The 18,293-nt window shown below is 46.0% G+C and overlaps 1 protein-coding gene across 4 annotated transcripts in view; it reads right to left on the bottom strand.

Annotated features, from left to right (window-relative positions):
- Positions 1-18,293, bottom strand: part of USP45 (ubiquitin specific peptidase 45) — a 3,631,241-nt gene that overhangs the window by 301,713 nt on the left and 3,311,235 nt on the right. For all 4 annotated transcript variants that reach the window (XM_069606397.1, XM_069606399.1, XM_069606400.1 and 1 more), the window contains one exon: positions 3,644-3,730. In XM_069606397.1, the coding sequence (XP_069462498.1) occupies positions 3,644-3,730 (87 nt within the window). The remainder of the gene's footprint in view (positions 1-3,643; positions 3,731-18,293) is intronic.

The raw sequence follows: 18,293 nt of genomic DNA, 5'->3' as shown, positions 1-18,293 counted from the left end.
GGGTGGGAATCAAGTGGCAGCCAGAAATGGCCCGATACCTGGGTGTCAACATAAAACACATGCCAGAGCTCACACACGAATGCAACACGCAGGCCATGATGAGAGGGCTACGCAACTCTATAAAATTCTGGTCCAAGATACCAATCTCCATGATGGGTAGAGCCGCCATCACGAAGATGAAAATACTCCTGAGATTCTTGTACTACTTTATAAACGTGTGCTACTACATAAGGCCACCCTTTTTCAAGAAACTAGAAGTTTTGCTAAAGGAATTCTTATGGGGAGCGACCCGACACAAACTACCCCTCCACATATTGACACTATCGCATAAAGAAGGAGGGATACAACTACCAGATCTTCAGAAATATTATTTGACGGCCCAGCTCAGCCATGTGACGAAGTGGATATCGGACAAACCAACAGCTGAAACAGGACTATTACAACAACTGATCGTCCCAACGTTTCCCAAAGAAGCACTGTGGAGCCCACTGATTGTCCCGTTAAGCATCCCTATGATAGTGAGACTAGGCAAGCAAGTGTGGAACAGGACCAGCTCGGTACTCCGACTAAACCACCCAAACTCACCTGAAACCCCCATAATGGCAGATGTATGCACAAATTTTAACGACCTACGGGCGATGAGGAACTGGGAAAAGGTGGGATTTTACACCTTGGGGGACATGTTTAGCGAAGGAACCTTCAGAGACTTCGAATCACTGCACACGCAGGAAGGACTAGCAAAAGGCCAGTTCTTGTGGTACCAACGAGTCAAACACACTGCAAAAAAGAAATGGAACACATGGCCTGAGGAACCACTGTTGAACCCCCTACTGCAAGAAATCTATGGCCTAACCGAAGGCTGGAAACCTATTTCCAAATTATACAATCAAATAACGAACAGACCCAATCCCCGCAGTACACTGCTAAAAGAAAAATGGGAGAAAGACTTGGGCACCACTGTGACCGAGAATGAATGGGAGAGAGCACTACTCTACCCTAAAGAGGTTTCAAGGAACGCCAGATTCAGAGTCATACAGCTGAACGTTCTATACAGGACTTACATGACCCCACACAGGGTAGCCTGCTTCAACAAACAAGTGCGATCACAGTGCCCCTGGTGCGGTAATGAGGGTGCAGACATGATTCACATGTACTGGACCTGCCACAAGATGCTAAGCTTTTGGACCAAAATTGAACAAACGTTCAGGAAAGCGGGAGTGACCAGGTACAAATGGACCCCGAAAGAATGCCTATTAAGCGCATTCCCCTTGACCGGGCAAATACAAACACATCATAAAGCTAATGGGCATGGCGTGCATCCTTGCAAAGAGAGCGATAGCGATGGCATGGAAATCGCCTGGAGGACCGAGATATGAAGCTTGGATCAAAGAGATGGAGAGATGGACGGAAGCAGAAACCAGCGCCTGGAACGCAGGAATCACCAGAGAAAACGGGGATATAAATGACACACTTGAATCATTGAAAGCCCTAATGAGAGACATACATTTCTTGGCAAACCACAAGCCCGCCTGAACTCGCACGCACCACACGGCACAACCGTAGCACAAACTGGACTGGAGTAGTACAAGTCATCTTCCGAGTGGCAGTAGTTGGCAGGAGAATGAACCAAGTCTGCCAGAGAAATACAGGTCTGAGACCTGCACCCAAACAAGGAGAAAGATACAATTCATCGTCCTTGTGGCTGTACTTGGCAAGCAAGGAGATCAAGTGGGCTATACTGGGAAAACCAGAGTCCAGGATCATACTTATAAATGAACTGTTGAAAAAGAAGGAATACAGCGAAACAAGGATCATCATGGGAATAGAGTCATTCCCACTGAGTATTGCTGGGGGTAAAAGTGACTGTGAAACCAAGGTACCAGGAGAAGGGAGTCTATCTCCTGGTAGTGCTACATTCAAGGGGAAAGGCCAAGAGCCTGGGCAAGGGAGTCAGTCCCCCAGGTTGGAGAAAAGCCACAGTCAAGAGAAGGGAGTCACTCTCTTGACAAATGAGACACTTGAGTACGGAACCTTGAGGACAGGGGAAAGCAGTCATTCCCCTGGCAAGACAAGTACTGTGTTGAGAACAAGCGATCCAAGGGAAGGGAGTCTTTCCCGCTGGAGTGATGAAACAGTGAACCTTCTGATACAGAGTGTTATAGGATTGGCAGTCCTTTTGTTTGTGAAGTATTGGGACCAGGGGAAGGGAGTCATTCCCACTGGTTAAGAACTTGCAACCAGAACTGTGCCATCCAGTCCCGGAGAAGGGAGTCATTCTGCTGGAGCAAGAAAAATTACATAACCTTCTAGTTTAGTTGTAAGTGTAAGGGGCAGAATTAGAGATTTTGACAGAGGATGGTGGACTCTTTAGTTTATGAGGACATTCTGACAGGCACCTTCAAATCTTTAGTTGAGGCAGGGAAACCCCTCCTAGATATAGGGAAAGTTAGGTTTTCTCTTAATTTTCTGTACAAAAAAGGTATATAGCAATCACTATGCCACCTGTGTGTCAGTCTCCTCCTTCTGCACCCTTACGGATATCTCACCTGAGGCAAGCATGGGGCACATGGCATGTAGCCTTCTCTGAGGAACCTAGGGCCTCGGGACGCACATCAGGAATTGCAACCTTGGGTACCATTTCATGTGGACTTGTAAAAGTTTCAATGTTCTTGCCCCTTACCTGAAAAAACACCCTTCAAGGACTTATAGATCCCAATTATTAAGAATTAGGTTGAATTTGGCCCCAACCAACGAAAAAGTGGGCAGGCGCCTTAACATCCCGCGAGATCCAAGATTATGCCGCCATTGTAAGACTGTGATTGAAACTTTAAAGCACCTATGTGTGGGGTGCCCTAATTTGGTAAATCTCAGAACTCAAGCTTTCTCTAGGATAAGGTACTCATCGGAAGAAGACTTGTGGAGGAGAATTTTAAATTGTAATGAACTAAGTCTGAGTATACAAGTTTTAGAATTTTTAAAGACCGCTGCAATACTTTTTAAAGTTTTAGCTTCCTGCTGTTTATGTGTTTTGGCGAATTGTATGAAATGGAATTTTGTAATGAATTGTATGATTATGTATTTCTGGTTTTATGTATATTTTTTCTATGCAATCTGTCAAAAGTACAATTGTACTATGGAACACAAACAAACAAACAAACAAACAATAAATAAATAAATAAATAAATAACATCCTTGAATGGCTATGGGGATCAGAACTTGCTAGCAAAAGGTTGCAATGTTGCAATAGGTAAAACAAGTAAAATAAAGCAAAAAAATGCTGGGATGCTGCTTCAGAGCTACAGCTTTGAACTTTGGCCTCACATTCACCCATCTAAGCATTTTTTCAGCTGTACTCAGAAAAGAAAGCCTAGGAGAAGGTATTCTGCTTAACTGGGCATTTCATATAATTTCCACCATGACACATCCATTATTTGCTTACCCTGACTTTTTAGAAAAGGAGGAGCATTGAAAGCTTTTAGAATGAGAATCTGTACTTCCACCAAGACGGATTCTACTAGGCATGTTCTATTCCTGGGCAAACCAAAACTACAACTGCCACAGCTGGCAACCATGGTAACTGTTAGGTGTCATATCCCTGTCTGCTTTCAGAGTCTCACAAAAGTGTTGTCTCAGAATACTTTACCTCACAGGAAGCTGAACAAAATGGAGCAAGGTCCAAAATGAGTGGGAAGTCAACATGACGGTTCACTTTACGAACACTCAATCCAGCCTGGAAGAGAAGAAATGGTCATTATCATAAAGTGGAAAACATGTGCACCAAACAACTTGTTGAATGTGACAGCAGAGGCCAACAGTAGGGGCTAGTGCATTGAAGGTGGAAGGATTCTGCCTCCACCATCCCATATAAATCTGTGACCGCCTCAGTTCTCAGCACCCTGCAAGCCAGTCTGCCTTTCAGTGCAAGTGTCTAGCACTCATACTGTAATGCAACTTGAGGTGCAGTAAGGCGCCTTTGCATTTGCAAAGATGTAACAAATAAGCAGGATCTTTGAAAATGCAAAGTCTTTTGGCTAGTTTAAACACTGTACTGTGCTGTGCCAGGTGCACTCAAATTCAGACCGAGCAATACATGCAGGGCACTGGGGGTCAAGGAGCCAATGACTACCAGTCAATGAGGCTGGCAGCATTATTGCCACCTCTGGCCTCCTGATACAGAGCCCACAGTTGAGACCAGATGCTCCTTCATTCCTCCATGTCCCTGCCTACCACAGACTGGGGTTGGGGTAAGCTGGTAGAAAGGGGGGCACAGAGTGCTGGGGGACTCCCCTCCTAGGCAGGGCAGGTCTTACAGTATTGCCCAAGATGATAGCCACACAGCATTATTTGGCTCCTCACACTGACTTATGTGTGCCATTACACACTATGCAGAGACATTGCGTGGGAGAGAAGCCTGCCATAGAATGAATTTACGTTATTTTCAGTGTGTATGAGTGTTTGTGTGAAAGAGCGAGCATGCACAGGTTGTGTGTGTGTGTGAGGGGTGTGAGAAACCAAAGGATGTCTCACCGACCAATCCCTTGGATACAGACCCCGGGGGTGGACCAGTGCAGGAGAATCACCTGGATGAGGGGTCCCTGGGGAGTGGGAGTGGGGCATCCGGACGAGAGATGAGGTATCCCTGTTCCCATTTTTCTGTAGAACACCCTCATTCCATTTTCTATCTAATAACTTTATCCCCTCCCCCCCTTCCTACACACACTCTGCTACACGGACAAAACCCTTGAAGAGAAGACAGACTCACACACAACCAAGCCTAGTTGACATGTCCCAGTATCAGGATCAGGCAGAGTCAGGCGCTTGAACCTGTGCGACTCACACCTGAATCCTGTTACCTTTTCCCACTGGAAAAAAAGGCAGAGCATGAGAGCACCCGGAGAGCAAGGCGAGAAGGGCAACCACGCGAGCAAGACCAGCAGAACGGAAGGGCAGCAAATCCCTGGAAGGCGACACGGCCATGGAAGCAGAGCAGACGGGACCAGGAGTCGAATGAAAGGACGTGGTCCTCCCAGCTGCAGGGTGAAGGTCGCTGCAGAATCCCAAAGGGGCAACTCACTGCTACTGCAGAAGGTCACAGCGGTACCTACTGCATGTGTGGTGTGAGGACTTGAAAGAAGGCGAGCCGCGCTGGGCTAAAAGCCTTGACTAGACAGAAGGTCTTGATACACTGTATCAGCCGCTGCCGGTGAGTGAAATGGAAGATCGGCTTGTGTTGATAAATGAAAAGGACATTAACATTTGAAGTGCTTGTTGGGTTGTTGAGAAACCGTGAGCGAAAGCACATTCTAACAAGAATTAGGAATGCAGAGATTGTGTGTGTGAGAGAAGCCGCAAAAGAAATCTGAAGCACTTGAAAGTGTAACCGAGAGAGGAGGCAAATAGTCAAAGTGGTCATATGGGGGTAAAGTCAAGGGTACAAGCCCCCTGCTTGTACAATCGAAAGTCTTTACAAAATTAGCCCTGTGATGCTAACCAAGAACTGCAGATACCAGAAGGCCTCGGGAGAGGAGGCCACTATAAACCTTTGAACTGTATCCAGTATTATGGGTTACACGTAGGACGGCAGCCGTGGGAAAGAGAAGCCTGATTGTTTAAAGTAAATGCACCTGCTACAATATAACAGAGTGACCCGGCGAGACGCATTCGCATATCGGATGTCTCTGTATCGAACTGGCAAGTACTTTGAAGTGAAAGATTGCAAAGTAACTAGTGTGATGCTAGCTGTTTGAAGGCTTGTGCCCGATCGAGGGAAGCCAGAACTGCCTACAGAGGAAGGTCTGAGCCTGCAAAAGGGGGACCTGAGTGAATTGGTTAAAGTGAACCAAATATTGGTTTAAAAAGACATTAAGAGCTCCTGAGTGCTATAAGCTAGTAGAACTGGTAAAGTTAACTGAACTGTGATTTGAAGGCTACAGTGAACCCGACGGAGGGAACACCAAGGGAAAGTGAATCCTGCATTTTGATAAAGTGACTGAACAGTGGTGTAAAGATGAAGGTGAACCCAACAAAGGGGTATCACGAGAAAGCCAGGGAAGAGGGGAATCCCGCATGGTGAGTGCTTGGGAAGTCTTGTGATGCCAAGCAAAAGACATTGGGCCTCATTATAACATTGCCGGTCTGGTAACAACAGTGCCAGTATGCTTACAGGCACCGTTGTTACCAGACAGGCAAAGTACAAGTTTGCGGCCGGGATGCACTCCCGCCCGCCAGGTTTTACCTGCAGACTTTGACTGAAGCACCGGAACTGTTGCACACAGTGCCAGTGCATCCGTCCTCCCCATTGCCATTGAGTCCTCTGGGACTCGAATGGGAATGGGGAGTTCCATTTTCCAGCACCTGGCTTCAGGGACCGCCGGGGCTGTAATGCCACAGTGATTCCCCAAAGCCAGGCGCCGGAAAAAATACACAAGTCCGGCGGCAGCCTGCTGTTTGTACCGGCACGGCTATCGCCGGAGTTGTAATGAGGCCCTTTGATTCAAGGGATACTGCCCTTTCTGAAGAAATTGCTTCCTGATGCCTGTAGACTTAAGGGGTGCTCACAGTCATGCCACTGTTCCGCCTTGTCCCGTGATGTAACGTGGGGAAGGGAGTGCACTAGTTCAGCAGTCCTGAACTACCGAAACCTTTTGAACATTTCAGTTTACACTACACTCTTTTGTGATACATAATGTCCCACACCCTTTTGTTATATAGAGTAAGGATTTGGCAAGAGTGTTATAAGTATAGGCCATTTTGTTTTGACACGACACCGCTAGGACAGCGTTTTGTTTACTTTGATGTTCGTAGCTTGCTCCCATTTTAGATTTAGGTTTAGATTAGGTGTTTTTCTCACCCAAATACTGTTCAATAAACAACCTTGGATTGTACTCCTTGTATGTCGTACTTCTAATAACCATGCCTTCATTACAGGGGGCTACACACATTAGAGGGAAAGGGGAAGTTCAGAGGTGAAGATTGTGAAATTGTTAGTGGGGCTAATCAAGGGGTAATGGGCAGTTTTCTGGCAATGAGAGTAAAATGGAAGAACTGAGCCAATGGGTGACATGGAGCAAATCGGAGAAGAAGAGGAAGCTGTGGGGCAATGTGACTGATACGGGGGATCGGGAGTGTCATGGGGGTAAGTGGGGATGGTTGCATACTTCTGGTAGCAATGAAAGTGCCTGGGACGCAACATAGGTGACATCCAGGCAAGCAACTGGGAATTAGGAAACTTCTGAGAGTAGTATGTGGCATATGGCAAAGCTGAGAGAAATAAGATTGACACTGGACCAAATAAAAAAGCAATGGGGCAATTCTAGGAGCAATGTTAGTGTCATGGAAAAACAGGATAACGTGACAGTTATGGGGCAATGAGATTGCTATCGGGCAAATCAAGGGGCAATGGTAGTAATTGATCTGGAGCAAAATTGCGGACTGGAGACACTGCTGCAGCAGGGCAGTACCATGTTTTTCCATGTATACGGCAATGAGGGTGTCAAGTGGGCAAGCAATGGGGCAATTCTCTTTGGGCAGTGATTGACATGTAGCAACACTTGGGGCATTGAGAGTGACATGGCTCACAGCTGGGGCCATGGAGAGAGACATGGGGAAATTGGGGGCAAATTGGCTAATTGGAGGAAATGATGGCAACATGGGGCAAAACTGAGGGCAATATAAGAATTGTGGATCAAATCAGGGAGCAAAGGGACTGGGAAACTAGTCCCACAATAGAATTGCTTTTAAATCGTCTGGCATTTTTTAAATGTAATTTCATCCAAAGAAATTAAGCTTTACAATGCTCCAGTTTGACCCATAATCAAAAAGAGTATTCTTCAAACTAGACCACTGCAAGTTCCCCTGAGTGTGTTTGCGCTTGCTCACTATGCTAAGAAGCCTCAAATTGGAGACATTTACACCCCCACCAGTGGTCGAAGTCGGTGGGAGCGGTGCTCCTCTAATTTTTTAAATTAAGTTTTACTGTTCTTACATTTTTATTTAAAAAATAAACCATTCCGGAATGGTTTTGTTTTAAAATAAAAGCGTAGGAAGAGGTTGAAACTTTTCCTTAAACAGCAGGTACATTTGTTTAGGGGGTTTGTATTGCGCATGGTAGGGGTCATGGCGATGGGGTTTGTTGGAGCCGGGACAGGCCAGCAGGGGGCATAGTTCCACTACTTCTTTTTGTACATTTCGACCAAGGCCCTCCACCCTGGTAAATACTCACCAGGTACCAATGGAAGGTCAATATTAAAAACGTATGCTTATGTCTTTCTCCTTTTGGCTTTAACCAGAATTCCATATTATTCTATGCAACTTAATTTGTAATTTCTCACATTACTGAATTCAATACAAAAAGGGTAATGGATGATTTTCAACCCATTCTTGCATCTACATGGTTCACTGTTTCAAGTACAATTTCTCTACAAAACATTTGTCTTTTCATCTTTGTGTAATCCGTTTCTAACACGGAATACCCCGTCTCCTGTTTTTTTAAATCAAGTTGCAGACCACACACTATGACATATGGGTGACTTATATCATTATAAAATACCCAGACTCAGAACTCTTATGCTTATATCAAGTAATTATTCATTGATAGTGTGTAGTTATCATGATACATGTTGAGCCAGTAACCGAGGATCGGGAACGCTCATCCAGTGAGTCCCCTTTCTATCTCTAACACCACACACATCAACAAACAGAGGGGCCTTTAAGAAATTCTCCTGGAAATGAGACGCAAATTTCAAGCCACTCGGCATCTCGAATGGACTCAAGTTTACACGCTCGGTTAACTGTCTGGGGAAAATGAGATCTATACTGCGTAGCAAGAATCAGGTGAGACTACATGTGCACGCACATCTCTGCGAGCTAAGGGGTTTATAACTCAGTACCGGCAGAATGCGCGTTCCTTTGTCCATAAATAGTTGACATCCCAAAACTGATAATAACGAAGAACTAACAGGTGAAAAATATTACAAGATGAATATAAATGATCTTGTTAAATCATTAACCACAGATTAATACAGATATGTTACATAGCCTTGTGCGACTAGCTAAATACTTTGTAATACATCCTGTGTGCAGCTAATCATCGGCACAGGACAATACATTAAAATGGACCATAGTGGAATAATTTGAAAAACCACATGGGTTCGCAAAATCGACTGAATATATCTATGCAACATTATGGTATATATGATAATGCAAACTATGTTAATCAAGCAGTGTCCACCATGTCCTACAGAGAAATAGAAATACATGAAATTTCTGTGTCACCTATAGGAATCCCACTGGGAGCGAAGCTAGATGACATGCTTTACAACAAGTGGAAACTCTTATGTTTCAGGTATGTCAATCTGCTTATAAGTAATTGGCAGATAAACATTTCTAAAAGAAATGTATCTCTATTAAAATAGACATTCTGTATGCTTGCCCAACAGCTACAATATTGGCCCCATTAAATGAGACCTGTATAAGAAAGTGGTCCCTGTTCAAGTCTACCAAAAAGGTTAGTAGACCAGACCTACCCATGACATATGTTATCTTTTAATCAAGCTGACCAACCCACTGATTCAGTGTCTTTGTTTTTATTTTTGCAGAACATGATATACTGAGTGTTAGAAGACTTATTAGCTATACAAAAATAGTACCATCATCTGTCCTGACGAAGGCCTTAGGAAAAACCTATTCACGGATGGGGTTTATTCCATGGAAATAGGCCGAGACGCGTTGACATATCATCCTGAAGACATATTAGCTTGAAAAACAATTCTTTTGTATTTAGAAAATGTATGAAAGAATAGTCTTTCGAAACGAATGTAAATTTTGTGACTAGACGGTATATCAAGAAAACCAGTCTATGTGTAACCCTTGAAATATATTGGTTTTGTACTGTGATGTTTTCATATGAAAAGTTATAACAAGGAAACTATTGTTGAAAAATAAATTAACCAACATTTGTACTTGATATAAGTATAAGAGTTCTGAGTTTGGGTATTTTATAATGATATAATCACCCATATGTCATAGTGTGTGTGTGTGTGTCTGCAACTTGATTTAAAAAAACAGGAGACAGGGGTAGTCCGTTTTTCATATTTATTTCATATTGTTCTCGCTCTATTACAATACGGGCCCCTCGAAAACAAAAGATATTGGGCATGACCTATTATATAAACCATCTGTTTCTAACAGCTATATCACAATATTTTTGTCACTTAAACATTTTGAGCATTTCTAGAGACTGCTGTAGCCCACCACGGAACAGAAATTTCCCTGTGATAAATTGTACTTAATGCCCATGGGATTCTGGCACTTGATATAAGGTGAGACATGTGAGGAGTGTGTTCAACAAGAAAGTACTTGAAGAATAGCTCTTTTCAGACTACATAATCTAGATTACCAATTTATATCAACCCAATATAACTTTACTGATGAAAACAAGGAGTCACTGTACAGTCTTCTCAAACTAAGAATCAGCTACAGCCTAGAATCAAGGACACTAAACAGAATGTGAAACTAACAGATGTTTTAACACATTTATTTGTTCTGAAAAGGGAAAGTTGAGGGAGTACCTAAGATTTTGAATTGCGAGTATTTTACTCCCTATTCTTTAAAGTTGGGAGTAAAATGATTTTTAGGGAGTAAAATTGTATGTCCAATTCCCAATGGGAGTATTTTATAAGCGAATACAAAATTATAAGTTACTAACCGTAGTGACTAGCGTACTCTTAGTCTTTAGTGCCCTTTCCTCCATACTGCATGGGCGTCCCTTCTTAGGGACGGGAGATGGAACCTTTTTCACCAGAAAAAACCTTCTTCCCTTTAAATTTAGAGGCGTGCGGCCCTGAGAACATGCGCTGCCCTGACTCCGGCCTCCGGCGCCACACCTCAGTCCCCATAGACGCGTCGACAATAGTTTAACATTGCCTAATGACACCAGTTTTATTAGGGGGGAGGATGGTGGGACGTATGGAGGAAAGGGGACTAAGAGTATGTTAGTCACGACGGTGAGTAACTTATAATTACTCTTACGTCCCGTACCCTTTCCCCCATAATGCATGGGCGATTACAACTGATTGTAGCCCAAGGGTGGAGAGGAGACCCTCCTTAAGCAAACAGGTTTCTGATAACCACCTGTCCGAAAACCGTGTCTGATTTAGTGCCGGCGTCCAGACAGTAATGCTTGCAGAAAGCCAAAGGGGTGGCCCAGGTGGCCGCCCTGCTTATGACTTGCCACGGAACCTGCCATTGGAATGCGATGGCCGTGGCCTTCCCTCTGACCGCATGGGCGTGCATGTTAGCCAGAAGGGGCTTATGTTGCCCCTCATATGCTTCCTTGATGGCTGACACCATCCTCTGAGCCTCGTCCTTAGGTTCAGCAAAGAACGTAGGCAGTACTATTTCCTTGTTTAGATGGAAAGCGGAAGGTACCTTAGGTAGGAACGCTGGGTGTGTCCGTAGGATGACCTTATCCTTGTGAAACGTAGTGTAAGGCTCTGAGGCGAATAGTGCCTGGATTTCGCTGATTCTGCGAGCTGAAGTGTGGCCAACTAGCCAGGCCATCTTAATGATGACAAGCCTGATGTCCGCGGACGCCATTGGCTCAAAGGGTTTGTGCGCTAGGGCGCCCAACATTACGTTGAGATCCCACACAGGGTGGGGCCTCTTGATGGGCAGGTAAAGTCTGGCGAGGCCCATCAATGCTTATTAACTATCGGGTTGGCAGAGGAAAATACCTCTTCCTCTGAGTTTTGGTAGGCTCCTATGGCCACCAAATAAGTGTGGCAGGTGTCCACCTGCATGCCAGAGTGGGCGAGGTGGGCAGAGGAGGAGAGCATGTCCAACATACATGCAAGGGGATTGATATCCTTAGAGTCTGCCCACTGACAGAACCTAGTCTACTTGCTCCTATACTGGGTCCTGGTAGCCATGCTCCTTGCACCCTGTATGATCGCCAGGTAAGCTTGTGAAAGGCTGAGGTGCCCTAGATTGACCTGCTCAGGAGCCACGCTGTGAGGACTATTTTCTGTGGCACAGGGTGGATAACCCTGCCCCCCTGTTGTGCCAGAAGATGTGCTGGGCCTGTCAGAAGGTGAACGGGTGGTCTCTCCGAGAGGCTGAGCAGCTCCGAGAACCATGGCCTTGCTGGCCACCATGGAGCTATCAGAATGACGGTGAGGTGTCTCCGTTATCTTCCATATCACCCTGTGAATCAGCGGTGTGGGTGGGAAGGCGTATGCTGTCATGCCGCTCCACTGAATCTGAAATGCGTCGCCCAGGGAGCCGGGGCCCTGTCCCAGCCAGGAAGCGAACTGTTGGCACTTCTTGTTGTCCCAAGAGGCAAAGAGGTCCACCTGGGGGTGACCCCATCTGCTGAAGATCTCCCGCAGCACCTGGTCGTTCAATTGCCACTCGTAATTGTCTGCTCCCAATCTGCTGAGCCTGTCCACCTCCAAGTTGGACTCCCCCGGAAGGTGGATGGCCGTTGTTAGGGAGAATTCTCTGTTTAGGCTGAATTTCCCTACCTAGTGAGTCCCCCAGCAGCTTTGCTGGATTTCTGGGGTTTCTTTTTTTTCTCCTGCCAAGAGTGAGACTCTTTTACCCTCACTCTTGGACATGTTGAAGTGTGTTTTCTTGGTTAAACCTTGTGTTGAATGGGCTATGGGGTCTTTTACTCCATAGGGCCTCATATTTTTGTGATGTGGGTCACACAGCACCCTCTGTGCCGTGACCCAGGGGTGTCCTAGGGACTCCCCAACATAGACTCCATACCCTGGGACTGACTACTGTCTCCCAGGGCATGTAAAGTCACCAAAGACTTTGCTAGTCTTGAATCCTGAACAGAACCAGTACAAACCATCATATTGTGGACGTACTGGCTGGGGCAATTCGATTGCCCCAGGGTCTGTTAGTCGAGGGGGCACGTCTCCGTCCCCCCTGATCGAGTTTTGGCTGGTGGCAGTGGAAACTACTTTTTATATTCGACCGCGAATATTTTCCTATGGGATTTCCCATTGTTTTAGGCTAACACATTTAATTATTTATTTACGGTAGCCTTAAACATACCGCCGGTTTATATATTTATTATTATAACTCCGGTTGGGACTTTTTGCCAAAACTTGATTCTAAAATGGCGTTGGCGTTCGCCTCTGTAACTCTGACCCAAAGTGGAGCCCTTTGTTCCACTTTTGGCGGGCTTCTCCACAGAAGCCCTCCAAAGTGGTGCCACTCTGTCTGGGGTACTTAGGAGGGGTGGAGGGGGGTTTAGGCACCCTGGACTGAGTTACCTAGGTAACTCAAGTCGCACTCCGTCCTGATTGGCCCAAGTGGTGAGCCGGCCGGCTCACCACTTAGCATGTTTGAGTGACAGCTAGGCTGGGTGAATGGGGGTTTGCTGCATAAAAGCAGGGCTTTGGGGACTGGAACTTCAGAAGTCGCCACAGGACCAAGAATCCGACGAGGGAAGAGCTGAGCCGACCTGCTTCGACGACACCACCCGGTGGAGCCCTGCTGAACCGTCTCACCACTTTTCCCGACGACCGAGGAGAACTCTTAACGGAGTGGCTCCTTCCCTTGACTGGTGGGGACAACCAGTTTTCGCCTTCTTTTCGCTTCTCGAGGTATCTCGTGGCCGCCTTGCCAGTGCCAAGCACCCCGGCAACCGGAACCCCACCACTTTTACCCCAACCACGAAAGTCGGTACAACCCTTTAACCGGAGGACTCCGCGGCTGGTTTCTTCCCGGGCAGTGCAACGACCTTCTTCTTCTGCTCTTCAGCGAGAACTTCTTCTTCCCTGACCGACGTCGAGCCTTGCTGCCACTGCCTGGAACAACTGCCACCGCTGGAGGACCCTTTTCGCTTAAGGTACCGTGTTCCGCCTGGCTTCCCTTGCCACCGACTGTACGGGGTAGATTTAGCCCCCGGCTTTCGAACCTGGGAGTGCCTGGAACACCCTGGCTAAACTTTCTAAGCCACTCTAACCTCTTTCTAACTCTTTGCAAGACTTTGAATCCCTAATAACAGTGTGATCTTGGGCACATTTTCGCTCCGGCTACTCTAAGAGTGGGCCCTGCCTAGTGACTTTTGCTCACCTGTGACTTTGTGCTTCTTTGAGCCTATTGCAAGTGTTCTGGACCTTAGAGTGGTGTGTTTAACCTATTTCTGTTTCTTTTATCCCTTACTTGAATCTACTAGAGTGTCATCTGACGTTAAGCACTCACCTCTGTTTTAATTATGTGGTGTTAACTTAGAGTTGTCTAGATAGGAGTAAGGGTGGGAACTGCTTTCATTATAACTGTGTTTAGAGTGTTTTTACTATACTTTGCTAGAGTGTTTTCAACTTATGTGTTCTTAAAAATAAATAACTATATACTTTTGAAACCAAGCTCTGGTCAGTGTTTGCTTGTGCTATTGTGTCTGAGTACATATTGTGTATACTTTGCATACTGCCTAACTCTTCTTGAGGGAAGTCTGACTGCTCAGCCACAGCTACCAGGTAAATCTGGGTGGTGCAGACTGCTACCAAGTGGGTTTACTGCTATACCTGTAGTCTTAAATCTTTTGCAGTGTTCCCCCAAAGGAACTGCACAGGTTTCTGCCTAACACTGGTGTACAGCGGTGGGATTTGTATTGAGTATACATTTTATTGTACTTTAGATACCTTAGTGCAACTAACCACAAAGCTTAGCACTGTAAAAGTAATCCTCTAACATGTCAGTTATGGAAAGCTATAGTCAAGAGTCCCTTGCAGCCAAAACTGCTGATTGTTTAAGAGTGCTCTGTAAACATAAGGATCTCCTGACCAAGGGCAAGAAAATGGAGCTGATTGAAAGATTGTTGGCTAACCAAAGTCTGGGTGATGGTTCAGAGGAACCTACCACTCCAGCAACTGTAGATGACAGTATTGAAGTTAACATGGAGCAAAATGTTGATGATTCTGAGGAAGAGTCAGAAGAGGAGGGTGAGGCTGTTGTAACTGTCCCCCCTAGGCCTCTGCCTGCTCTACCTGCTGTACCTACTGGACCTTTACCAGGTCCCACATTTAGTCCTCAGTACTTTGAACTGGAGAAAATGAAGCTAGAATTGGAGTATAAGAAACTTAATGCTCAAACTGACAAAGAACTAAGGCTAAGGGAAATGGAGCTCAAGTATGACTTAGAAATGAAGAAATTATCTGTTGAGAATGTTTCTCTCTCTGGCTCCTCTAGAAGTTCCAGTCCTAAAAGACCCCGGATGCCTAAAGAATTGGTTGGTATGTATGAGCCTAAGTTGGATGTGTTGGATTGGTTGTCTCTGTTTGAATATAATCATGGGCTCCAGAACATCACAGGAAATGACTTACTCACCTGGTTGTTCTCTAGGCTTCCCCCTGTTGCAACTGATGTGGTAATGGAGATGGGGGAGGAGGATAGGAAAGAGTATGAATGTGTGAAACTAGCTTTGATAGCTAGGTTTGGGAAGACCCCTTCCCAGTATCTTAAGAGGTTTAGGAACCTCAAAAAGCATGATGGTACCCCTTGGGCTACCTGGGTGAGTGAATGTTTGAAAAACTTAGAGGGATGGATTAAAGGTTACAAGGTGAACACTTATGAAGGTATGAAGAATTTGTTTATGTTGGAGACTATTTATGATGCCTGCTCTCCTGAGCTCAGACAACACTTGGCTGATTCCAGGGAATTGGATTCCCGGAAACTAGCTAAGGCTGCTGACTTGTGGGTTGCCAACAGGGCCACTCACAAGGATTCTGGGGTCACTCAGAAGAAGGATGGGGAGAAACAGCCTAAAAAAGACTCCAAAGAGAATTCTAATACTTCCTATCCCAAAGAGGGCCCCAAACCACAAAATAACCAGGGTAAGCCACATGGGAAACCGAATCAGGCTAGTGTACCTTCTGGCCACAAGCCAGAAGGAGGTCAGAACAAGCCACCCTTCCAGAGAGCATTTGGACAATGCTATGTCTGTCAGGGTACTGACCATATCAAAGGAGATCCCAAGTGCAAGGGTAAACCTGCAGGGATCAGCACAGTCTCCTTAGCCTTCACTCCTGAGGATGAAGTACAGATGGCTAGTGCCCACTTTGAACTCTTTGCTGAAGAACCCTTGGGTCTTCAAGCAACTGTAAACTTAGAGCCTATGGGTCTGGTTAGTCCCCAGAATAGGGTTGTGTATAACTCCCTACCTGTTAACTCTAAGGTGTATTATGTGGACAGTGTTCTTGTCAATGGCCAGGATACTCCTGCCAGGAGAGACACTGGGGCCAGCAGAACAGTAGTGGATGAAAGCTTCTTTCAACCTGAGGATGTGGCCAAAGCACCCAAAGGTCCCACAAAGATGTCTGGAGGCCCTGTCCAAATGGTTCCTATTCTACCAGCCCTCATTCAGTGTAACAACATGACAGTGAGGATCCCTGTCAGTGTTCAGACTGAGGTACCTGGGAAGGTCCTGTTGGGGAATGACCTAAGAACTCTAGGAGTAGTGTCACATACCCCCAGGCCTCCCAGTATGGAGAAGCAGAACTTAACCAAATTGGCTAGACAGGCTACCTTGAAGGACCCTTCTAAGCCTGTGGGACCCTCTACTGAGAACCCCACTACAAGCCCTGGTGTTAGTAAGTTGACCTCTAACCCAGGCACATTTCAGGATAGTATGCTAGGAACATGGGCGCCCCAACCAAGCTCCATCATTGTTCCCCTAGTCTCAGAGTCTCTGACCCCCCCTGCTTCTGAGGAAGAGGTGGATAGACCAACTAGGCCCCTATCTGGACCTGAGAGAACTGGTAATTCTCAGTGCTGGTGGAAAACCAGAAAAGAAAAGTCTAAGGCCAAAAACCTTCAGACTGTTGGACCTTCTACTGAAGACCCCAACTCAAGTCCTAATATTAGGGGGGAAACTCCTAAAATAGGTAAGGGTAGATCTAAGAGGAAGGGGAAGCAGGTACATTGCCTAACCCCAACCCCTCCAACCAAGAGGCCTAAGACCCAACCTGCTCCCACAAGAGAGGTGGTGAGGAACCTTGGAGGCCCCTCTAGATCTAAGGGAATCCTTTATAAGGACCCCTTGAAAAAGCCTAACATAGGTTCAGAAGTTGTACCAACTTCTGAGGGACTGGTCAACCAGATCCCCTATAACAAAAAGACTGATGTTCCTCAAAGGGTCTGTAGGTCCGTTAGCTTGCAAAAGAAAACCTTTGAGTTCTCCATTGAACATAGGTCAAGGTGTCACCATCAAAATGCTGATGGACTCTCTAGGATGTATATCATCGACTAGAGGTATGAGGTTCATCCAGGAGTGGATTAAATCCTCCTGTCCCTTAGTCTGGGGGGGGGCGAGTGTTAGGGAGAATTCTCTGTTTAGGCTGAATTTCCCTACCTAGTGAGTCCCCCAGCAGCTTTGCTGGATTTCTGGGGTTTCTTTTTTTTCTCCTGCCAAGAGTGAGACTCTTTTACCCTCACTCTTGGACATGTTGAAGTGTGTTTTCTTGGTTAAACCTTGTGTTGAATGGGCTATGGGGTCTTTTACTCCATAGGGCCTCATGTATTTTTGTGATGTGGGTCACACAGCACCCTCTGTGCCGTGACCCAGGGGTGTCCTAGGGACTCCCCAACATAGACTCCATACCCTGGGACTGACTACTGTCTCCCAGGGCATGTAAAGTCACCAAAGACTTTGCTAGTCTTGAATCCTGAACAGAACCAGTACAAACCATCATATTGTGGACGTACTGGCTGGGGCAATTCGATTGCCCCAGGGTCTGTTAGTCGAGGGGGCACGTCTCCGTCCCCCCTGATCGAGTTTTGGCTGGTGGCAGTGGAAACTACTTTTTATATTCGACCGCGAATATTTTCCTATGGGATTTCCCATTGTTTTAGGCTAACACATTTAATTATTTATTTACGGTAGCCTTAAACATACCGCCGGTTTATATATTTATTATTATAACTCCGGTTGGGACTTTTTGCCAAAACTTGATTCTAAAATGGCGTTGGCGTTCGCCTCTGTAACTCTGACCCAAAGTGGAGCCCTTTGTTCCACTTTTGGCGGGCTTCTCCACAGAAGCCCTCCAAAGTGGTGCCACTCTGTCTGGGGTACTTAGGAGGGGTGGAGGGGGGTTTAGGCACCCTGGACTGAGTTACCTAGGTAACTCAAGTCGCACTCCGTCCTGATTGGCCCAAGTGGTGAGCCGGCTGGCTCACCACTTAGCATGTTTGAGTGACAGCTAGGCTGGGTGAATGGGGGTTTGCTGCATAAAAGCAGGGCTTTGGGGACTGGAACTTCAGAAGTCGCCACAGGACCAAGA

Source organism: Ambystoma mexicanum, chromosome 4p (assembly GCF_040938575.1).
Source record: "Ambystoma mexicanum isolate Mex_15411 chromosome 4p, UKY_AmexF1_1, whole genome shotgun sequence".
NCBI lineage: Eukaryota > Metazoa > Chordata > Amphibia > Caudata > Ambystomatidae > Ambystoma > Ambystoma mexicanum.
The sequence above is the reverse complement of the archived record's forward strand: the minus strand, read 5'-3'. Positions and strand labels throughout refer to the sequence as shown.